Here is a 24,397-nt window from a genome sequence, read left to right as displayed (position 1 = left end):
AACAGAGCCTCAGAGAAATGTGGGACACTATTAAGTGTACCAACATTCACATAATGAGAGTTTTCAAAGAAGAGGGAAGAGAGAAAGGAACAGGAAAAAATGTTTAAAGAAATAATGGCTGAAAACTTTCCCAATTTGATGGAAAACATTAACTGACACATCCAAGAATTCAACAGATTCTAGGATAAACACAAAGAGATATACACCACACCCATCATAATAAACCTGTAGAAAGACAAAGTAAAAAAGAAAATCCTGAAAGCAACAGGAAAAAAATGATTCATCACACACAAGAAAACATCAATAAAATTGACAGATGACTTCTCGTCAAAAACACGTAACTAGTTCTGGGCAAAGTACTGTAAACAGAAGTGACACTTCTGAGCTGGAGTAGTTAACTGCCAAACCCTTGAACACTTTTTCCTCTGTTACAGTGATTAGTAAGATTTGAAATAGTAGCTGTTGCATCAGCCTGGATTTCATAATTGTAAGTGTATATACTCTGCTCCAGCAATCCCATCTCTGAGAATTTATTCTAAACACATACAGTAAAACCTTGGATTGTGAGTAACTTGTTCTGCAGTGTTCCGCAACACAAGCAAACATTTCTAATAAATTTATTGACAAATGAGCAATGTCTTGCAATACAAGTAGTACGTGATGCCGAACATCACATGATCATAAATGAGTCAATGGTTCTTGAAATTCACTTTGAGAAACAAGTGTTCTGTATTACAAGCATGTTTCTGGATCAAATTATGCTCACAAACCAAGGTTTTACTGAATTATTAGAACGTGTATAAAATGATACAGGTACAAAATAATTCCCTGTAGCATTGCCTATTTAATCAAAAGAGTAAAAATAACCCAAATGTTCATCAACAGGGGACTGGCATTGTTTTCTTCTCTTTCTGATAGTCCATTATTAATGTGTATAGACGTTACAGAATTTTGCATATTTTTTATTCTACAACTTTACTGAATTTATTAGTTCTAACAGTTTTTTGATGGAGTTAATAGTTTTTTCTATATATAATATCATGTCATCTGCAAATAGTGACAATTTTACTTCTTACTTTCCAATTTGCAGATCTTTTCTTCTTTTTCTTGTCTAATTGCTCTGGCTAGGCCTTCAAATACTATGCTGAATAAAAGTGGTGAGAGTAGGTGTCCTTCTCTTATTCCTGAGCTTAGAGGAAAAGCTTATGAGGTTAGGTATGGGCTTTGTATGCATTTATTATTTGAGATACATTCTCCCCACACCTGCTTTGTTGAGAGTCTTTAACATAAGTCAATGTTGAATTTGTCAAATGCTTTTCTGCAAATATTGAGATGATCATATGATTTTTATCTTTCATTTTTATAATGTAGTGTATCATACTTATTAGCAAACAAGATTAAAAAATGTGAAATGAGACATAAAAAAATAAAATACTGGGGAGGGAAAAATAAAAATGTTGAGCTTGAGAATGGGATCAAACTTAAGTTATCAACTTAAAACAGTGTTACAAATATAAGTTGTTATATGTAAGCTTCATGGTAATCACAAGGCTAAAACCTATTTTAAATATGCAAAAGATAAAGAGAAGGGATATAAACATAGCACTAAAAGAAGTCATCAAACCATAAAAGAGGAGAGCAAGAGAAAAAAGGAACAGAGAAGAACTACAATAACAGCCAGAGAACAATTAACAAAATGGCAGCAAGTACCTATCAATAATTAATGTAAATACACTAAACTCTCCAATCAAAAGACAGAGTGACTGAATAGGGTTTAAAAAAAATTTTTTTTAATGTTTGTTTATTTTTGAGAGAGGGACAGAGTGTGAGCAGGGGAGGGGCAGAGAGAGAGACACACACAGAATCCGAATACAAAGCAGGCTCCAAGCTCTGAGCTGTCAGCACAGAGCCTGACATAGGGCTTGAACTCATGAACCACAACAACATGAGTTCAGACACTTAACAGACTGTTAACAGTCAGACACTTAACAGACTGAGCCACCCAGGAGTCCCCAAAAGTATTAAAAAATTCTTTGTGAGTCTATTCAGAGGATATCAGCACAAAGTGTGGCATTTCCATGGACTGCAAAGGGAGAACCCCAAAAGAAATGAGGGGGCTTATACTGTGAGCATCTCCCATACTCCAGGGCATAGGTGCTACATAGGAGGACACAAAAGGGTCTCTGATCTTGTTGTTAGCAGGTGTTCACTGATGGAAGGCAGACAGGCTCAAGTGCCCATACACTGGGGACCCACTACCACCCCAGAACCATGATATAACTGAGCAACAAGGTTTCCCAATGAACATCAATTATTCTTGTTGTTTTCTGGTCAATGAAATGTCTTGCTGACCTGAGATCCTTATACTTCCAAGGCTGGAAAAACCAGATTATCTCACTTAGTAACCTAGACACACTTCCTAAGAAAACAATTTACAAAAAAATCTCTCTAAAATTGCATGAACCTGGTCTTGGTAGAACCAAAGCTTGTAAGTAAGGAAGCTGTGGCTCCTGCAATGAAACAGAGCGCCCTCCCTCAGCCCATTCCCACCTTCCTCACGGTCTCCAGCTCCTGCTGCTTATTTTCGTTGGCAGTCTGGAGCTCCTTCATCTGTCGCTCCAGCTCCTCCTGTTCAGCCAGCAGCTTCTTCCGGAGTTCTTTCCGACGTTGGCGGGCTTCTTTATGTGGTGGGGGGCTGCCCAACTTCAACAGATGGATAGTAGAGTGAATGGCTATAAAAAGTGTAAGATAAAAAACGGAATATACTGTTTATTCTTTGTAAGCCTAACATAAACATGGCACATTGGGAAGAAAACCAGAGACCCAGTGTAGATTCTGATTCTGCCACTGAGAAATGGTGTGACCTTGAGCAAGCCACATAACCTTCTACAGAATCAGTTTCCTCATCTCTAAAATTAAAGAGATGATTTCTAGAGTCCCTTCCAGCTCTAAAATTCCATAACTGTACATCTGTGCTTAAATAGATACTTGATTCGGGAATATGACACACATTTGAAGAACTTCAAATACTTTCAATTAATTCCCTTCTCTCTATTTCCTCAAAAGGCCAAATAAGAACAAGACATAGTTAGGGTTGAGATTATTAGTTCCTGATATCTGACTTGCTACCTGCTGGGTTTAGTCTGCCCCTTATCTATGCCTTATGAAACCATCTCCTTATACACTCCCTTCCTGAGATGGTAATAATAGCTACCAGTTATTTAATAGTTGCTATATGTATACCTTTTATATGCATTATCTAATTTTTACATATTTTCCTGATTGTTTGAATTATTTAAATTTAATTTTTTGAACAGCTAATACTCTCACATTGTTCAAATTCAAAAGCATAAAAAGATCTACAGGAAAAGTCTCCCTCCTATTCTTATCCCCAAGTACTGGGTTCCCCTCTCCACTACCAACTAATGTTAACAATTTCTTCTGCATCTTTCCAGAGATATTTTAAGCATATGCAAATAAGGAGGTATATACACCTTCCACCTTCCTTTGACATAATACACCCTTCTGAGCTTTGGTTTTTTTTCACTTAATTTATCTTGGAGAGATTTCCATTATCAGTACATCAAACATTAAACATAATGTACCTAACTCCACTGTGTTACTGTACCATAATTTATTCAACCATTTCACAATTAATGGATACTTAGGCTGTTTGCAATCTATCACAAACATTTCTGCAATGATGTGTCTTTTTTAAAATGTGCAAGTATAGGGGCACGTGGGTGGCTCAGTCGGTTAAGCATCCAACTTTAGCTCAGGTCATAATCTCACAGTTTGTGAGTTTGAGCCCCACGTCGGGCTCTGTGCTGAGAGCTCAGAGGCTGGAGCCTGCTTCAGATTCTGTGTCTCCCTCTCTCTCTCTCTGCCCCTCCTCCGCTAGCACTCTCTCTCTCTCTCAAAAATAAGTAAGTATTCTAAAAACATTTTTAATGTGCAAGTATATCTTCATTATCTAATTATTAGCCCTCACAAAAACCTTAAGAGGTAGGTACTATTATCCCTATTCTACAGAAGAGGAAAAACAGCTACAAAATTCCTAACTCAACTCAAGTGACCCAGGAAAGAGGACTTAAACCTAGGTGCACTTGCCTCAAACTCTTAAACCACATCGAAATGACCACAACTTTCAGCATAACAGTATTTTACTTATGTCCAAGAATACCATATTCGGAATCCCTTTTCATGATTAAAAAAAAAAAAAATCTCATTGGAAGGGCTGGGGGGCTCAGTCAGTTAAGCATCCAACTCTTGGTTTCAGCTCAGGTCATAATCTCACAGTTTGTGAGTTAGAGCCCCACGTCCGGCTCTACACTGACAGCGTGGAGCCTGCTTGGGATTCTCCCTCTCCCTCCCTCTCTCTCTCTCTGTCCATCTCCCACTTGTGCTCTCTCTCTCTGAAAATAAATAAATAAGCTTTTAAAAAAGTTATTAAATCAAAAGTTTGTGTTCTTGAGATAATTATTTGAAACTAGTGATTTCTTGTGAAAATAACAAATCTTGAAAATTATTGGAAATATTCAAAAGCAACTGTATTATTCCTGTTTTCTGTATTATTAAAAATTCATGATGATCACTTTAAAATTCTTCATAGTCCTTAAAATGGGAAATTCCATTATCTTTAAATAATAAAAGTAAAAAAAAGAAACCCTAAAATGTATAGTTTATAATTTTCCCACAAGTTCATTATACAAATGAAATTGATGAAAAATTTGGGACTTCCTTTCACTTTATTTTTCTTTCAGTTACTATGCTGCATGTAGAAATAACTACAATGAGGGAACAATGCCTCATGAAATTAAAATGAGATTTAAAAATACAAAGTCAGAGCTCTCAAGTTATATCATGACAAATAATAAAAATTGCCTTACCCTGAATCCACTCCTGTTTCTTCTTCTTATCTGAGGCACTGATTTCAAAGGTTTTATCAAAACATTTTATGAGAAAAAGGCATTTCTTCCCATCTTTGTCAGGCAAGGACTAACAAGGAAAGCAAAATTAGTTATTTTTAATTTTATTTCTAAGCATTGAAATTAAGTTCAATCTTAACTATTTACACAAATCTTGCTGAAATTCAACATCAATAAAAAAAGTCCATAAGAGCATATTTCTAATTTACAAAATACTGTCCTCTAGGCAACATTACCTATGGTAATAAATAACCCTGATTAGCATACTTCATCTGGACTAGGAGAACCACCAACACCTGATAGGGACACTATGCTTTGGCTTTCCTAAGCACAATGACTCTTGTACGTGAGCACATCCTTTATAGGAACCCTGGAAGGTATACCCACGTATTGACTCCAATGGGCTATGAGACTTCTAAGCCAGGGTGATTCCCACATCTGCCTAATGCAGATCCACTCTCTTTGACCTGGGATGTTAGTGCTAGCAAGCTGGTAGCTCCTCTCCTATATCCTTATAAGTAGACTGGTATGGCCTATGATAATCTCGTGAGTATCCATGTGTAGTTGAATCTAAGAAGACCGCTTAGTGGGCAGTGCAAACCCAGAGGCATTAATATATCTATACTATTTCATCCATCAAAATACACTGTCATTTATGAGTGAGATGTTAGGTATTTTAAATGTTCTTCAAGAAATACAAATATGGTGATAATTTAGATATAAATTAAAAACTCAAAATTACTGTTCTTGAAGACTTCACTTCTTTACCGAATTAATATCTGGGAATAAAGTGTACTGAAAGTCACCCAAAATACTCAAAGGTAATGCTCCCATTTTCATTAGTTTTATTTACTATACTCAAAATGGCCCAGATGTCATGGTATATTCATGATTTCAAACACTGTCTTACTGAATAATTTTGTGCTTTCTTTTTTATGACTCCATTTTATTCAATAAATGATTCCTTAAATGTACAAACAAATCTGATTTAATCCCTATACTTTTTCCATGAGATAGAAGATAAATTCACATTATAAAAAACTTTTGTCAGGTATCTCTGGTTTTTGGTTCAGAAACTATGGCAACTGTATGCCTATGTTATTTTAGAAATGTAAATTTTAAGATTCTTTCAAGACTCTGAAGTCTAGAAGGAATATAAAACACTTGGGCAGCAGGGGGCAGCAACAGAAAGAAGTAACAGTAGACTGACCTCCACACAGCAGTTTTCATCCAAGAGAATGTCTCCTTTCTTATCTTTCAGATCTTCACCCACATAATAAGAAATTATGTTGGGTTTTAGTACAAACCAGCGTTCAGTCCAGTTTTTCCGTCTATGGCCTTTTTTCATCATGTAACCCTATGAAAGATTAAATTTTATATAAATACCTGTTCTTTTTCTTATAAGAGCTGATATCTCTTCCTGAATACATGAATATCAGTGGTTCTTGACCTCTGGAGATCATGAACCCACTGAGGATCTATGAAGGCCAGGGGCACTATACCCAGTCAAATTCATGCTAATACACGCACACAAAAGTTTACACAGAATTCTGGGCATGCAGAGACAACCCCTCTAACTCCACCCCATGCTACATACAGAGAGTAGCCTTAGGACTCCTGGTGCTAAAAACATTGTGATTTTTTAAAATTCCTTATCTTTTAGGGATACCTATTGAAATATTTATAGATAAAATGAAATTATCTGGGATTTGTTTCAAGATACAGGAGAGGCAAAAGTAGGAGGGTAGGATTAACTATGTGTTGGTAGTTACTGGGGCTGGGTGAATGGTATATGAGGGTTCATTATACTATTCTGTCCATTCTGATTAACACACACACACACACACACACACACACACACAAAACCCTAACAGTGATTCTCAGCAAACTAAAACCTCAATCAATGAAAATATTAAAGTTGGCCAAATATATCTTTCAACCAATCACCTTCTGGCACCAACCTACCCTTCCTACCTGACCTCTCACTATTCTGGAGGATGAACTCCTCCAGATGAGCAGAAAGAAAAAGAACTGGACCAAGTAGTTAGGATTCTGGCTTCTACACTTGCACTTCTATACTTTCTTCCCACAAATCAGTCACAAAGGTATATAACTCATATTTTTACTTCAGCAAAATTATAATTATAGGCCAAAGCCCTTCAGGGTTGTCTGAGAATAGATGAATTTTAAATAGTAAATGTACAAGTGCTGATACCCTATAGCAGACTATTCATTATCATTATATAATATTAGCTTGACTGTATCATTTGGTTATTATACCAATTTCTAATCATATTACTTGTTCAGCTTCCTCATCCTTGGACATTTAAGCAAAAGCTATCTCATATTGAAATTCATCTGTAGTCCAATTATCCTGCCATCCTGGTGGGCCTAGATGTCCTCTTTGGACACAGACCATGTCTCACATCTCTTTGTAGCACCAAAAACCTATACAAATGAAACCTCAATTAATGTTTCTTGATGGGTTCAATTAGGAAAAAAGAGCAAAGACACAACTTCACCTACTGAGCAAATAAAGGACCAAAGTAAGGAAATCCCAAATTGGAATTATTATTCAGTATAATAATGTAAAAAATATGAAAGAGCCGCTAAAAAAAAAACCATGTAAATTCTATTTAACAACCATTAAGCATTCCATATTTATATCAGATGCTATGTAGGTCATAATCTAACAAGATAAATGCAACTTTGCTATATAAAGGTATTTACTCCAAAAATAAGGGTATTTTTCTAATTTTATAAAAATATATAGGGGTGTCAGGGTGGTTCAGTTGGCTAAGCGTCTGACTTCAGCTCGGGTCACGATCCCACAGTTTGTGAGTTCGAGCCCTGCATCAGGCTCTCTGCTGTCAGTACAGAGCCCACTTCAGATCCTCTGTCCCCCTCTCTCTCTGCCCCTACCCAGCTGGTTCTCTCTCTCTCTCTCAAAATAAAGAAATAAACTTAAAAAAATAATTAAAAAATTAAAATATGTAATCATATGCATACATTCATGTATAGAATCTAGTAGTAAATCCAATCAACAAGAAAGGAATAAAGAATAAAATAAAATTTACAGGAATCCCACAATCCAGGAGTAATCACTTTTAACATTTTGGTGAGCATCCTTCCAGATAGCCCTACACATATATATCACATTACATGAAAGGGATTACAATATACTTCCTGTTCAACAACCTGTTTTTTTTGTTCTCTGAACAACATGCCGTGAGGATCTCTCAGATCAACAAGTATGGATCTACACGTGACATGAAAGTACTTTAAAGACAGTTTGGAAATGTGGTCATTTAAACAATTCTTTCGGGCGCCTGGGTGGCGCAGTCGGTTAAGCGTCCAACTTCAGCCAGGTCACGATCTCACGGTCCGTGAGTTCGAGCCCCGCGTCAGGCTCTGGGCTGATGGCTCGGAGCCTGGAGCCTGTTTCCGATTCTGTGTCTCCCTCTCTCTCTGCCCCTCCCCCGTTCATGCTCTGTCTCTCTCTGTCCCCAAAAAAAAAAAAAATTCTTTAAACAATTCTTTCAAAATAGCAACTTCCCAATGCTTAAGTATACTTCAAAATTGTATCAGTAATTTTTTTTTAAGCCTAATACAAGACTGGGAAAATAAGAAACTTTATTCTTGTTCTAAATCAGTATAAAGGTATAAATGACTTATACTCAAATGAAAATGTCTTATTTCAAACATGTCAAAGTCTAAAGGTAAGGAGAAACACAGTGTTCCAGGACTCTTACCTGTTTCAACACATCTAATATAAGCTCATTAAAGACTTCATTAATTGCCATGGACACCGTCTGCCGATCCATGCCTTTGCTAAACTGTCCATTTCCAATAAGTTCAATCAGTTCCCACACAGAAAGACCATCTTTACTGTCATCAAAGTTGATTTTATAATGTTCAAATTGTTCCTGTTGCCAACCTCCTCCCATAGCTTCTGTAAGTTTCTTAAGCAGGTATTCAATCTATAAAAAGAAAAATTTTTAATTATTAATTCCTAGTAAAAAAAATAATAACTTTTAAACTTAGGTATGTATCTATGTTATTTACACTGATAAGGTCAACTTAGGAAATGTTCCTAAAATTTTTAGTTTCAAAATTGTATCTTTAAAAAATCATGATATTATCAGAGGAAAGGTATAGATAAAATGCCACTAGTCCTGTATTAACCTTATAGAATAAGGACCAAAAACTGAGGGGCACCTGGGTGGCTTAGTTGGTTAAGCATCCAACTTTGGCTCAAGTCATGATCTCACAGTTCATGAATTTGAACCCCCAAGTCAAGCTCTGTGCTGACAGCTCAGAGCCTGGAGCCTACTTCAGATTCTGTGTCTCCCTCTCTCTCTGCCCCTCCCCTACTCGTGCTCTGTCTCTCTTGCTCTCTCAAAAATAAAATAAACATTACAAAAAATTTTTTTGAAGGAATCAAAAACTTACAACCCTCTAATAGTATAGTATATTTGTATACTATAGCAGAACTAAAGCAAACTGTACACATACACTTAATTGATGTGGTTTGACTACTCTCTGTTGGATAAATAACTTAAATATATCAGAATATCGATCTTACTGAATTAATATGCAAGTACTAATTAAATAAGCATCTCAAATTAGTATTTACAACTTAGTCCCCAATTTATAAATTTCCCACGTAAGCCAATTATTTGAAATTTATGATGCTTCCTCCCATTATAACATTGACAATGTTGGAAACAATGGCCAAATTCCCACCCTGGGCTGAAAAAGCTTATTAAATCCTGAAAAACATACCTTTGTGTAGAACAGTAGAAAATATTGCTATTCAAATAACAGCAGGTAAACAAAACAGGCAATAATACTCACTGAATGAGAAACTGCTATCTTCTGGAAAGCCTGGGTTTCCTACAATGCTATCAAATTCAACACATCCAAAAATGAATGCGGCACCTCTACCTTCCAAATGGCTTTCCCTTCTATTATTGATTTCAGTTGGGAACAACACCATTCACCCATGTCAATCCTTGTTCCCTATTCCTTTATTCCAAATCAGTGATAAAATCCTACTGTTTCACTTCCCCAGATCAGTGCTTTTCAAACTGTAGGTTATAACCCAATATAAAATCAACTTATTACATAGTCACCAGCATCTTCTTTAATTGAATGAAAGTATTTGAGTTTACTCACAATAAAGACAAATGTTTTGTGGTTAGTTTGGTGTTGTGGGTATGCCTATGTGTGCTGGTCATGAAGTAATATCTTCCTATGGGTTATAGTCAAGAGAGAATGAAAAACTTTTTCCCAGACAATTCTCAAACCCATCCCCTCCTACTCCATCTACCTTGTTCAGGCCTCCCAGTTGGTATCCTTGCCCCCAGCATTGCTCCCTTGTATCTATATTCTGCCAGAGAAATTTTTTCAAAACATAACCTGAGCCTATCACCTCTCTCTATATTTTTTTTAATGTTTATTTATTTATTTTTGAGAAAGAGAGATAGAGAGTGAGCAGGGGAGGAGCAGAGAGAGAGAGAGACAGAGAGAGAGAGAGAGACAGAATCCCAAGCAGGCTCCGTGCTGTCAGCAAGAACCCAATGCAGGGCTCAAACTCATGAACCGTGAGATCACGACATGAGCTGAAACCAAGCGCTGGATGCTTAACCAACTGAGCCACCCAGGCACCCCTCACCTCCCTCTTTAAATCCTGTCCTGGTTCTCAAAGATAAAGGCCAAGTTCTCCTGTGTCCCTTGGTGACCACCATTCCTCCCTCCCATTTACTATCTCTAACATGTCCACTATGCCCACTGCAGATTTTACACACTTCACTAATACCACAGATCAGGGGTCTCGAGCTTCTTCTGTAAAGGGTTAGGTAGTAAATATTTGAGGCTTTGTGCATCTCTATTATAAGTTACTCTTTGTCTGGGTTTGTTTGTTTTTTACAATGCTTTAAAAATGTAAAAACTCTTCTTAGCACATGGGCTAAACAAAAACAGGCTACGGGCTACATTCAGCAGTGAGCCATAGCCATAATTTGCCAATACCTGTCATAGATTATAAATTTACCCATTTAACATACTTTTTTATGCTTCTATGCCTTTCCCCACCCTGTCCTCTCTGTCTTGAATATCTCTCCTCATTTCTGCATCAAGCTAAATGGTATTCGTTCAAATTCTGTATTGTCTAGGATATTCCCATTCAAAGTGAGGTGTGAACAGCAGCATCAGCATCACCTAGGTTGTTAGAAATGAAGAACCTTGGACCCCACCAAAGACCCAAAAATCAAAATCTGCATTTTAACAAGAACCCAGGTACTTCCATATGCACATTAAAGTTTGAGAAAGCACTACTCTAGTAAAACTGCTCTGACCAACCCTAATCCAGGTTAGGTGTTTTTTTTTTTTTTTTTTTTTTTTTTTTTTCCTCCCCCAAAATTATTTTGAGAGAGAGAGACAGAGGATGAGCACAAGCAGGGGAGGGGAAAAGAGAGAGGAAAAGAGAGAATCCCAGGTAGGCTCCATCCTGTCCGTGCAGAACCCAATATGGGGCTTGAACCCACAAACAGTGAGATCATGACCTGAGCTGAAATGAAGAGTCAGATGCTTACCCAACCTAGCCACCCAGGCGCCCCCAGGTCAGTTGTTCTTCTATGTCACTCCACTTAGCATATTGTACTGAAATTATCTCTTAATCATTTGGATTCCCACCATTTTCTGAATTCCTTATAGACGGGACCATGTCCCACCTATCTTTGAATATCCAGAACTCAGCAGCATACCTAGAATGTGGTAAAGCTCAATTACTGTTTACTAAACTGAAATAAACTAAGCTAAGCCTCAATTTTCTCATCTATGAAACGGGCATAATAACACTTATCATATAGAACTACTATGGGGATAAAATGAGACAAATACTGATTATTTTGCACAGTGTCTGACATGGTAGGTAGTCCATCAATGTTATTTCCTTTTGTACTGAGTGGTGCATTATTCAAACATTTAAAATGACATTTAATTTTTTTATTATTTTTTTAAATTTAAATCCAAGTTAGTTAACATGTAGTGTAATAATAATTTCAGGAATAGAATTCAGTGATTCATCACTTACATTTAACACCCAGTGCTCATCCCAACAAGCATCCTCCTTAATGCCCCTCACCCATTTAGCTCTCCCCCCACCAGCCAACACCCCACCAGCAACCCTCAATTTGTTCTCTGTATTCAAGAGTCTCTTATGGTTTGTCTCCCCCTCTGTTTTTATGTTATTTTTGCTTCCCTTCCCTTATGTTCATCTGTTTTGTATCTTAAATTCCACATATGAATTAAATCATATGGTATTTGTCTTTCTCTGACTTACACATTCTAGTTCCATCCACATTGTTGCAAATGGCAAGATTCCATTCTTTTTGATCACCAAGTAATCATCCATTGTGTATATATACCACGTCTTCTTTATCCATTCATCAGTCGATGGATATTTGGGCTCTTTCCATACTTTGGCTATTGTTGATAGTGCTGCTATAAACATTGGGGTACATGTGCCCCTTCAAATCAGCACTCCTGTGTCGTTTGGTTAAATACCTAGTAGTGCAATTGCTGGATTGTAGGGTAGTTCTATTTTTAATTTTTTGAGCAATCTCCAAATTGTTTTCCAGAGCGGCTGCACCAGTTTGCATTCCCACCAGCACTGCAAAAGGGTTCCTCTTTCTCCGCATCCTTGCCAACATCTGTCATTGCCTGAGTTGCTAATTTTAGCCATTCTGACAGGTGTGAGGTGGAATCTCACTGTGGTTTTGATTTGTATTTCCCTGATGATACGTGATGTTGAGCATTTTTTCATGTGTCTGTTAGCCATCCGGATGTCGACTTTAGATAAGTGTCTATTCATGTCTTCTGCCCATTTCTTCACTGGATTATTGGTTTTTTGGGTGTTGAGTTCGATAAGTTCTTTATAAATTTTGGATACTAACCCTTTCTCCAATGTCATTTGTAAATATCTTCTCCCATTCTGTCAGTTGCCTTTTAGTTTTGCTGATTGTTTCCTTTGCTATGCAGAAGCTTTTTACCTTAATGAAGTCCCAATAGTTAATTTTTGCTTTTGTTTCTCTTGCCTTTGGAGACATGTCAAGTAAGAAGTTGCTGCAGCCAAAGTCAAAGAAGTTGTGCCTGTTTTCTCCTCTAGGATTTTGATGGCTTCCTGTGTTATGTTTAGGTCTTTCATACATTTTGAGTTTATTTTTGTGTATGGTGTAAGAAAGCAGTCATGTTCATTCTTCTGCATGTTGCTGTCCAGTTTTCCCAGCACCATGTGTTGATGAGACTGTCTTTTTCCCTTTGGATATTCTTTCCTGCTTTGTCAAAGATTAGTTGGCCATATGTTTGTGGGTCCATTTCTGGGTTCTCTGTTCTATTCCTTTGATCTATGTGTTTGTTCTTGTGCCAGTACTATACTGTCTTGATGATTACAGTTTTGTCATACAGCTTGAAGTATAGAACTATGATGCCTCCAGCTTTGGTTTTCTTTTTCAAGATTGCTTTGGCTATTTGGGGTCTTTGCTGGTTCTATACAAATTTTAGGATTGTTTGTTCTACCTCTGTGAAGAATGCTGATGTTATTTTGACAGGGATTGCTAAAATTACATTTGAGACAGGCACCTGGGTGGCTCAGTCAGTTAAGCATCCAACTCTTGGCTTTGGCTCGAGTCATAATCCCAGGGTCTTGGGATTAAGCCCCACATCGGGCTCTGACTGAGCATGGAGACTGCTTAAGATTCATTCATTCATTCATTCATTCTCTCCCCCCCTCCCGACCCTCTCTCAGGATTCCTGGGTGGCTCAGCCAGTTAAGTGTCCAACTTCAGTTCAGGTAATGATATCATGGTTTGTGAATTCGACTCCTGAAATCAGGCTCTATGCTGTCAACACCAAACCTGCTTTGAATCCTCTGTCCCCCTCTGTTTGCCCCTCCCAACCCCTCTAAAAAAAAAAAAAAAAAAAACATTAAAAAAAAAAGATCCTCTCTCTAATAAAAATAATACCAAAAAAATAAAAATGTAAAAATAAATAAAAGAATGCTCAATTAAATTTACCTATAATTTCCACTGCATAAAGACTCTGTAAATATTTTGACAAATACTAGAGGAAAACACAGAAATAGTAAGTCTAACTTGTTACAGATAAGATTGTGAGTTAATTTTTTTTTTCTCTTTTGCACTTCTACTAATTTGGCTATAAAGCTGTTTGTGAAATAACATATTTTAGCAGAAAAAGAATGCCAACAATAGCAAAAACATGCTTGCAAAGAAATGTACATCCACAAAATATCACAAAGTCAAAAAATATCAAGAGTTCTAGTAATTAAATTTGATGAGACACTATAAAGTCTTCTAATATGGAAATTATCTAATCTCCTAAATCAAGTATATAGTAAGTAGTCAACAAATATTTACTTGTTGGAGAAAAACACACTTAGGTCTTTCCTTTCCCTTGTTGGAGATATAACATCTACTGTTAAGTTTATCAGATATTATTATTTTCTTGGTTTTTAAATAGAAGTAACAAGGATCAGGGGTGCCTGGGTGGCTCAGTCAGTTAAGGGTTTGACTTTACCTCAGGTCATGATCTCACGGTTTGTGAGTTCAAATCCCACGTCAGGCTCTGTGCTGACAGCTTGGCGCCTGGAGCCTGCTTCGGATTCTGTGTCTCCCTCTCTCTCTGCCCCTCCCCCGCTCGCATTCTGTCTCTCTCTCAAGAATAAACAAACATTAAAAAGATTAAAAAAAAAAAAAAAAAAAAAGAAGAAGAAGAAGTAACAAGGATCAGGGCACCTGACTGGCTCAGCTGGTAGAGCATGTGACTCCTTATACCAGGGTTGTGAGTTCAAGCCCCATGCTGGGCATAGAGCTTACTTTAAAAAACAAAAACATAGGATGCCTGCATGTCTCCACTGGATGAATGTGTCTCAGTTGGTTGAACATCAGATGCTTAACTTTGGCTCAGGTCATGATCTCACAGATTGTGAGATTGAGCCCCGAGGAGGGCTCAGCACTGATAGCACAGAGCCTGCTTGGGATTCTCTCTCCCCTTTCTCTCTCTCTCTCTCTGTTCCTCCCCTGCTCTTGTGCATGCTCTCACGTGCTTGCTCACTCTCTCTCTCAAAATAAATAAATAAACTTTAAATAAAAATGAAAAAAAAAAAAAAACAATTTCATTTGGGCCTAGCTGGCTCAGTAATTACAGCATGTGACTTTTAATCTTGAAGTTGTAAATTCAAGCCCCAACTTGGTTATAGAGATTACTTAAAAATAAAATCTTTAAAGAAAAAAAGAAAAAGACGTAGTAACAGGGATAGTCAGTGGAGGAGAGAGAAAGAAAATGGTAAAGATGAGAGAGAAAGAAGAAAAAAGGACAGAATGTACCAAAAAAGAAAAGGAAAAAAGATTAAAGACAAGAAGAGACTAAAGAGAGACAAGAGAGAAAAAGAAAGTTAAAAAGGACATTAAGATGAATAATTGCCCAAAGTAAAATAACTTAGAGGCATTAACATGTACAGAAGTTCAATCTCCCTAATGCAGTAAAAAGAAGGGCCCATGCTGTCTGATCACAAGGTGGGATAAAGGCAGTACAAGCATAAGTAGAAGTGTTAGTAGTAAGGCCAACAGAAGCATATGCATATGGTCACGTGGATAGGCATGACAAAATGGTGCACTGGACTGACGATTCATACTATAAATCGGGAAACAGCCTTAGCTTTTCTTCATCTACTGTGAATATACATCCACTGTGAATATACCCAAGTCCCTCCCATTCCAAGCTTCAGTTTCTCTTGTATATCCAATGGTCTTTAATAATGTTAGTAACTGAGAGTACCTGTTAGTAGCAAACTCAGCTCTAGAGGCAGCTTCCTTGGTTCATCCTAAACCTTTATGAAGGTGCGCACTCCCAAACCCTCCTGAGTTTGTCATCCGCACCCAGCAACTGCTCAGCATTCCCAGTGATTGTCCCAAATAATCTAGACTTATTTCCTGCTGACTTTCAACACAATCATATACTTATCATTACCAAATAATTTAAGGATCTCTTAATTCATTATATTGGGCCAGGAAGAGACAAACATTCCCACTCTCAACTATTCAATTACACTAAATAATAAATCACGTGCTGCCATGTTAGTCTCGAGTGGCCTGCATCAATTCTAAAAGCTCATTCAGTTTCAGGAAGCAGCTTACTTCCTCCTTCCAAGCAAGTTTCACCAAAAATAACAAAAGAATAAACTTTCAAGCTGCATGTGATTTTCAAGGCCTCTGGCTCCAAAAATCATGTTGTTAAAAGTTCTTTCCCTGTCATTAAAAAAGGGCCTTTACTGGTTTGTTTAACAACAATTTAGGTTTTATTTCATTCACTAAGGATCTCTTAAAACTATTTCAGTTTTGATATTTAATTGCATCAAAGCAATTCTTCCAAATAAGTCCACAACAGACACATCCTGTTTTGTTCTTGGCTCTGTGGAAAATGAATGCTAATGAAAAAAACTATACAGACACACATTTCCAGGAATATCGTTTGACAAAAATTAAGGAACCATCTTAAATGGGAACATACTATTTCTTGAATTATGCATGGTGTAAGTCACTTAAACATTTATTTAATATTTTTGACACTAGTTTCTGGGTCATGGGAAACTGAATCAAAATCAAACATTTATACCACTTATGTTACTCATATAACTACCACTGTTACTTATATCTTATATAGCATTAATCAAAACTAGAGAATAAAATCTCAGTTAAAAACATTCTGGACTCAAACAAAATACAAATAATCATTATGGTAGATGGATGACTGGAAACATAAAAATTACCTTAAACTTATAAAACCTAAAAACTGTTGGTAAAATTACAAATTAAACTCATATATGCACTCATGACAAATTAAGACATTACACTTCAAAATTTATTTTTAAAATTTATCTATCTTTACATTAAATTTTACTAAAACCTCTAAGTCTAAAACTAGTTCAAAATATGGGGCTTTTTTAATGTTATTAAAGTATTTAGGAAGGAAACAAAATGTAACAGAGAATGACCACTTTAAGAAATATTATGACTCTAGTATTTTTCATAAAATAGTGTGATCTTGAGTTTACAGTGCTTCATCCAAGGACAGGAGATGTGCTAACAGCTTAATAAATACATAGCCATATTTTAACAGGAGGCTGGTTCAGCAGCCAGATAAAGCAATTCCACATAAATCTGTCCTGATGATTCTTTCTCCACATAAGTACTTCTGGCCACAGGGAAAGGATCTATAAAACTAACTCTAATTCTAAGTCTAAGCAGAAGAAATGCTGAGAGAGTTAAAGATGTCAAAACAGAGTAATAAGTCCAAACAATAACATGACAAGGTATGCTGCCTGGCTATTCTAAACAGAGGCTATTCCCTTCTGGAATGAGATTAATTTGTTTAGAAACACAACCAAAGGCATTCCTAACAGCCCACAGAGCCTTGGCGGGGCTCTAGAGTACAGAAGTGGATACAGTCATGGTACACCTCAAGGCTCATGTGGGTCCCAGTTCTTCAGGCCACCTGGAGCAGTTTCTTAGGCAGAGCAATCAGGAAGCTAGTGCTAACCGGCTCCCTTCATAGCCCATGGCTCAACAATGATTTAAAGCCAATGACAAGTCCTCCATATCAAGCAAGTGCCCCCTTGAGGAATAAGGTAAGTTTCCTTAGTTACTAAGGAAATTTCTAACGCTGAAATCAGGACAAGATCAATTTCAAGTCTACCATGAATATTTTAGTGATGGTAAGAGCCCAAACATCACAGGTAAGAGACCCACTCCACCTCCAATTCCAAAGAAAACACAAATAAACTTAGAACACTAAGCGTAACCACAAAATGTTTTAAAAGACAACACTGGAGAGGGGCGCCTGGGTGGCTCAGTTGGTTAGGCGACCGACTTCGGCTCAGGTCATGATCTCGCAATTTGTGGGTTCGAGCCCCGTGTCGGGCTCTGTGCTGACGGCTCAGAGCCTAGAGCCTGCTGCAGGTTCTGTGTCTCCCCCTCTCTCTGCCTCTCCCTTGCTCACGCTCTGTCTCTCTCTCTCTCTCAATAATAAATAAATGTTAAAAAAAAATTTAAAAAAATAAATAAACAAAAAAAACAAAAAACAAACAAACAAAAAAAGACAACACTGGAGATTTTATTAGCATAATTCTTCCAAGCAACAGCTAGGTTTTTAAAATACCACCAGAGGGTACCTGGGTGGCCCAGTTGGTTAAGCATCCAACTTCGGCTCAGGTCACGATTTCACAGTTCATGAGTTCGAGGCCCGTGTAGGGCTTTGTGATGACAGCTCAGAGACTGAAGCCTGCTTCAGATGCTGTGTCTCCCTCTCTCGGTCCCTCCCCCACTCACATTCTGTCTCTTTCTCTCTCAAAAATAAACATCAAAAACATTTTTTAGGGGCTTCTGGGTGGCTCAGTCTGCTAAGCGTCTGACGATCTCACAGTTCGTGGGTTCGAGCCCCGCATCGGGCTTGTGCTGACAGCTCAGAGCCTGGAGCCTGCTTCAGATTCTGTCTCCCTCTCTCTGCCCCTCCCCTGCTCACGCTCTGTCTCTCTCTGTCTCTCAAAGATAAAAAATAAATGTTAAAAAAATTTATTTTTATTTTTTTTTAGGGTGCCTGGGCGCCTGGGTCAGTTGAGCATCCAACTTCAGTTCAGGTCATGACCTCAGTTTGTGAGTTCAGGTCCCGCGTTGGGCTCTGCTGAAAGCTCAGAACCTAGAGACTTCTTCAGATTCTGTGTCCCCCTCTCTCTCTGCCCCTCTCCTATTCATGATCTGTCTCTCTCTGTCTCTCAAAAATAAACATTAAAAAAATTTTTTTTTTTACTTTTAAATACCATCAATACATCTTTTTCAACACCTATCAATATTCCACTCCTTCTATATGTCTCTGTATTAAGCTAGACAATTTTCATGGACAAGACTCCATAACACATTTTATTCTTCATATTCCCCCCCCCCCTTTTTTTTAACGTTTATTTATTTTTGAGACAGAGAAAGAAAGAGCATGAACGGGGGAGGGACAGAGAGAGAAGGGAGACACAGAATCGGAAGTAGGCTCCAGGCTCTGAGCCATCAGCCCAGAGCCTGACGCGGGGCTCGAACTCACGGGCCACAAGATTGTGACCTGAGCTGAAGTCGGACGCTTAACCGACTGAGCCACCCAGGCGCCCCACTTCATATCCCCTTTAACATTGACGCACTATCATATCATTATTGTTACTAAGCACTAAAAAACTGTTCCCACCATTACATAAAACTGTGTTCTACTTGATTTCCAATGACCACCTAATTGGTAAATCCAAGGGCAACTTCTCACGTATCACCCTCTAATTTTTCTGTAGCATCCAATGCTAGTAACTACTTTTCTGCTTCTTAGAACTTTTTCTTTCTATGGCACTCATGACTCAATACTCTCCCAGTTCTCCTCCTACCTTATAGACTATTCAATTCAGCTTCCTGTACCAAAAATACTTCCTCTTCCTGTTACAGAAACAGTCCCAAGGTTCCATCCTAAGCCCTCACTTCTCCCACAGTGGTTTCTTCCTCCTTGATCTAACCTACTCCCATAGCTTCCCCATCTCTGTCTCCAGCCCTAACTTCTCACAAACTCTAGAAGTATAATTCCAGTTGAATACAGGACAGCTCCACAAGTATGGCCCACTTAAAATACCAATGTACCCAACCCATCATCAGACACCATATCTCCAACTTATTCATCATCCTGTCATTCACACATAGACACTATTTAGTGAGCACTCATCATGGGGCCAGACATTATGTTAAATGCTTCACATATATCAACTATTTTAGTCCTCACAAGAGTCCAATGAATGAAGTAGCTGTCCCCATTTTACAGATGGGGAAACCCAAACAAAGAGATGAATTAATCTCTTCAAAGTCACATAGTTAAAATGTGGTACAGTCAGGATTTAAAGCAGGCAGTCTGATTTCAAAGATCATGCTTTAAACAACTATACTCTATTACCTCCCAATTGCCCAGGCCTGAAACCTGCCTATAGACCTACACCAGGCACTATGAACTTTTAGTCCTGTCACCTCTAGGTCCTTCCCATCTGATCTTCTTTTCCATTCTCACTAACATCACTATACTTCGGTCCCCATATGCCACTTACCTTCTCTCAACTTCCCATCTCACATCTCTCCATATTTCATCTATTTATTTGACACTCTCTTGCTTAAAAATCATCAGTGGCTCAGGGTGCCTGGGTGACTCTGTCAGTTAAACATCTAACTCATGATTTAGGTTCAGGTCATGATCTCACCACGGTTGTAGGATCAAGCTCCATATCAGGCTCTGTGCTGACTATAGAACCCACTTGGGGTTCTCTCTCTCCCTCTCTCTCTGCCCTTGCCCCACTCTCTCTCTCTCTCAAAATAAATAAATAAATATTTTAAAAAATCATCAGTGGCTCACAGCTCCCCATTGCCTACAGGATAAAGTCAAAACTCCTTCTAGCCTCATCTACCACCATTCTTCTTCCTTCTAGCATATTCCAGTTAGGGCATGTGTCATTCTTTTTGACTGCCTAGCATCGAACCCCCTTCTTACATCTTGGCAATTCCCTACCTCCAAATACAGACAATAAAAATGCAAATGGACCCTTTCCAGGACTCCTTTGCAACTATCTCATGGTACCTGACATAGGCCATACCAATTACATGTGTTATCCTCTGACTATGAACTGAAAAGTGGGCACAGAGAATTCTCTCTGGTAGCAAAAAAAGTTGCAAGAAGATCAGAGTTCCCGGGCTGCACCAAATGTGCAGGGCCAGAGGTTTTCCATGGCACAAGTACAATACCCACCCCCTGGTGGCAGCAGCATTTTCCTTGTGGTTCCTCACTGGAGTGACCAGGATAGTTCCAGAATGATAGCATTCAAACCTGGTCTCAGCCATCATGACAATTCTGTGAGCTACCCAATATCCTTTTTAAAAATTCCTTTTTGGGGGCGCCTGGGTGGCTCAGTCAGTTAAGCAACTGACTTCGGCTCAGGTCGTGATCTCACGGTTTGTGAGTCCAAGCCCCGCACTGGGCTCTGTGCTTGACAGCTCAGAGCCTGGAGCATGCTTTGGATTCTGTGTCTCCCTCTCTCTGCCCCTGCCCCACTCACACTCTGTCTCTCTCTCTCTCTCAAAAATAAACATTTAAAAAATTTAAAAAAAAAAAAAGAATATGCCCTTTGCTTTTATAATTTTGTTCACTCATATAATTTTGCCCACTGTTTCTTCCACCCAGAATTCTTCTCCATTAATCAAAATTCTTCCCATCTTTTAAGGCCCAGCACAAGTGCTAATTTCCCCATAAACTTAAGAGCTAATACTAAATGAGCACTTTCAGGGCCAGGCATTCTCCTCATCTGATCTTCACAAGAAGAGTAAGAGGTAGATACTAGCATTAGTCTTATTTTATAGTTGAGGAAACTGAAGCAAAAACAAATGAAGTATATTGCCCAAAGTCACAGAGCTAGTGAACAGTGATAGAGCTAGAAGTCAAATCCAGGAAATCTGACTCCAGACCCCTGCCCTTAACCAGGGAACAGCAAAAGCCAGTCCACAAGTCAACTCTAGCCCAGCAGCCAAATCTGGCTCATGGCATGTTTGTATATATCCATGATCTAAGAACATTTCCTGCATTTTTAAGTAGTTGGGAGGAAAAAAAAAAAATTTCATGATCCATGAACATCATACAAAATTCACATTTCAAAGTCCAGCAATATTTGAAGTACAGCAACAAACATAGTGTCTGTGGCTGCTTTCACGCCATAACAGCAGATTTAAGCAGCTGCAACAGAGACAGGATGGCCTAAAGGGCCACAAAGCCTCAAATATTTATTGTTTGGCCCTTTATGGAAAAAATTTAAGACCTTACTTTTAACTACTACATTGCCTGTTAAAAAGCTTTCCTTGATCCCTTACTTCCCCCAAGCTAGAATAAATCTATCCCTTCTCTGTATTTGTATGCCCTTTGCATCTCTCTTGTAACAGGTAGTCTATTTTGGTTTAAATTACATTTGACTTATTTTTTTCCTTGAGCAGACTACAAACTCCTTGAAGGCAGGAAGTAATCTTTTGCACTTTGCATTACTCTTGGTGCCTTTCCTATTGTTGGCAGTCAATAAATGCTTGCTGGCTTTAAATAAAATTTTGTAGTGTGCACTTTTAAACAGATTTTCCTAACATGAATATGAATCACAGAAATCACAGACTAGACTCTGTATTGGCAGGATGGGTAACAATAGGCCTCAATCACTGCTGATAGCTATCTAAATTGGTACAACCTTTCCAAAGGGTAATTCTACCTGTTCATCAAATACCTTGAAAGTGTGTTTTGGGGGTGCCTGGGTGGTTCAGTTGGGTAAGCATCCAACTTTGGCTCAGGTCATGATCGCGCAGTTCGTGAGTTCGAGTCTCACGCCAGGCTCTGTGCTGACAGCTCAGAGCCTAGAGCCTGCTTCGGATTCTGTGTCTCCCTCTCTCAAAAATAGAAATTAAAAAAAAATTTTTTTAAGTGTGTTTTTTAGGACTCAGAGTTCCACTGTTGGAAATCTGTCCTAAGGAAATAAACAGACTTACATGCAAAAATGCAATAATAGTGGTCATAGGAGTTAACACATTTACTGAGTACATATTACATACCAGATATTGAGCTAAGTCCTTTAAATGCAGAACCTCTACTTAGCCCTATTTTATTTTTTAAAGATTTTTAATTTTTGTTTTGTTTTGTTTTTGAGAGAAAGCAGGGGATGGGCAGAGAGAGAGAGGGAAAGAATACCAAGCAGGCTCTGTGCCGTCAGCACAGAACCCCATGCAGGGCTCAATCTCATGAATTGTGAGATCATGACCTGAGACGAAATCAAGAGTCAGATGCTTAACCAAACCAAGCCACCCAGGTGCCCCAGCGCTATTTTATAGATAGGAAATTAAATCTCAAGAGGTTAAATAATTTGTCAAAAGTTAAGGAATGACAGGTTGTTGTTTTTGTTTTTTTTTTAGGGGAGAACTATAGCTAATTGTAATTCTTCATTAGTCTTTTTATATTTATTACTGTAATAAGCATGTATTACATATATAATTTTTTAAGGCAGTAAGATAGCACAGAAACCTTACTCCTGTATTTTTTTTTTACCTTTGGAAGCTAGGGAAAATAAGTCAGAACAGAACAAGCAAAATATTCTTTTTCATTTACTTTGGAAAGAACAATAAAAAGTCACCATCCTGGACTTTGAAACAAGAACAGTATTTCCTCACATAAAAACAGCCTTGAGAACAACATTGTGGATCATATGTGTTTCCCAGATAACATCACTCAGCCAATTTTGCCCTGCTTTCCTAAAATGCCATACTAGTTTTGCCAATATGTAAGGAAACAAAAAATTATGTTGTGACTTGCACTGAATAAAAATTCTTTGGATATGAGGATGGATTCATCCATAACTATAGCAATTTGGAGAGGAAAAGTCCCACCCTATCTACAAATCTCCAGGGGTTATTACATGACCCCAAATCACTAAGTCTTGGACTTTCTTGAATTCAAGCTGTTTTGCCTCTGGTCCAAAAACACTAGTCCAAGATCTCCCTCTGTATCTACACAATTTGAATTAAAACAATACTTCCAAGCTAGATCTATTAAATGCTATGATGGCCATGTAAGAACTTCCCAGAGCCACACCTTACCTCTTCTGGCACAATAATTAATGGATACTTGTCCTCAGATAAAAAGTTGAAAATAACCCATACTTTAAATGCATCTTCTTCTGTAATGAGCAAGGGGCTCTTGGTGAGGTTTTTTTTGACACAGAGGGTCCAACACATCCTATTGAACTCAATCTTGTCAAAGTTGTCTTGGACCTAAAAAAGAATGAGTTAAAATTTCAATGAAAAATATCCAATGAAGGAGGAAAAATTCCAAAATAAGCAGAATATAAGCCAAGTAAAACAGATACAGGCTTCCATTCTAATCGATCCAATTAACTAATAATCCAATTAATGAATAGACATTTTCTATTTTTTTTTTAACGTTTATTTATTTTTGAGACAGGGAGAGACACAGCATGAACAGGGGAGGGTCAGAGAGAGGGAGACACAGAATCTGAAACAGGCTCCGGGCTCTGAGCTGTCAGCACAGAGCCCAACGCAGGGCTAGAACTCATGGACTGAGTGATCATGACCTGAGCCGAAGTCGGCCGCTTAACCGACTGAGCCACCCAGGCGCCCCGACATTTTCTAATTTCATTTGCTTGTGTACCACACTTTCAAAGGCCCAATTAAGAACGTTATAGTTAGCCTGACACTAAAGCAGTATCTATCTGCCCATATCACTCACTTGGCACATAAAATACTAGCTTGTTGAATAGTTATTTTTTCACATGTACACACTATCTTCTAAAT

At 38.1% G+C, this 24,397-nt stretch overlaps 1 protein-coding gene across 1 annotated transcript in view; it reads right to left on the bottom strand.

The window, feature by feature from the left end:
* SWAP70 (switching B cell complex subunit SWAP70) overlaps positions 1–24,397 on the bottom strand; it is a 78,893-nt gene that overhangs the window by 14,440 nt on the left and 40,056 nt on the right. Inside the window, exons 3-7 of the mRNA XM_058688204.1 lie at positions 23,684–23,857; positions 8,681–8,908; positions 6,139–6,285; positions 4,890–4,998; positions 2,551–2,732 (exon numbers count right to left, since the gene is read on the bottom strand). Of these exons, the coding sequence (XP_058544187.1) occupies positions 2,551–2,732; positions 4,890–4,998; positions 6,139–6,285; positions 8,681–8,908; positions 23,684–23,857 (840 nt within the window). The remainder of the gene's footprint in view (positions 1–2,550; positions 2,733–4,889; positions 4,999–6,138; positions 6,286–8,680; positions 8,909–23,683; positions 23,858–24,397) is intronic.

The sequence above is a fragment of the Neofelis nebulosa genome, chromosome 10 (assembly GCF_028018385.1).
Source record: "Neofelis nebulosa isolate mNeoNeb1 chromosome 10, mNeoNeb1.pri, whole genome shotgun sequence".
Classification (NCBI taxonomy): domain Eukaryota; kingdom Metazoa; phylum Chordata; class Mammalia; order Carnivora; family Felidae; genus Neofelis; species Neofelis nebulosa.
The sequence above is the reverse complement of the archived record's forward strand: the minus strand, read 5'-3'. Positions and strand labels throughout refer to the sequence as shown.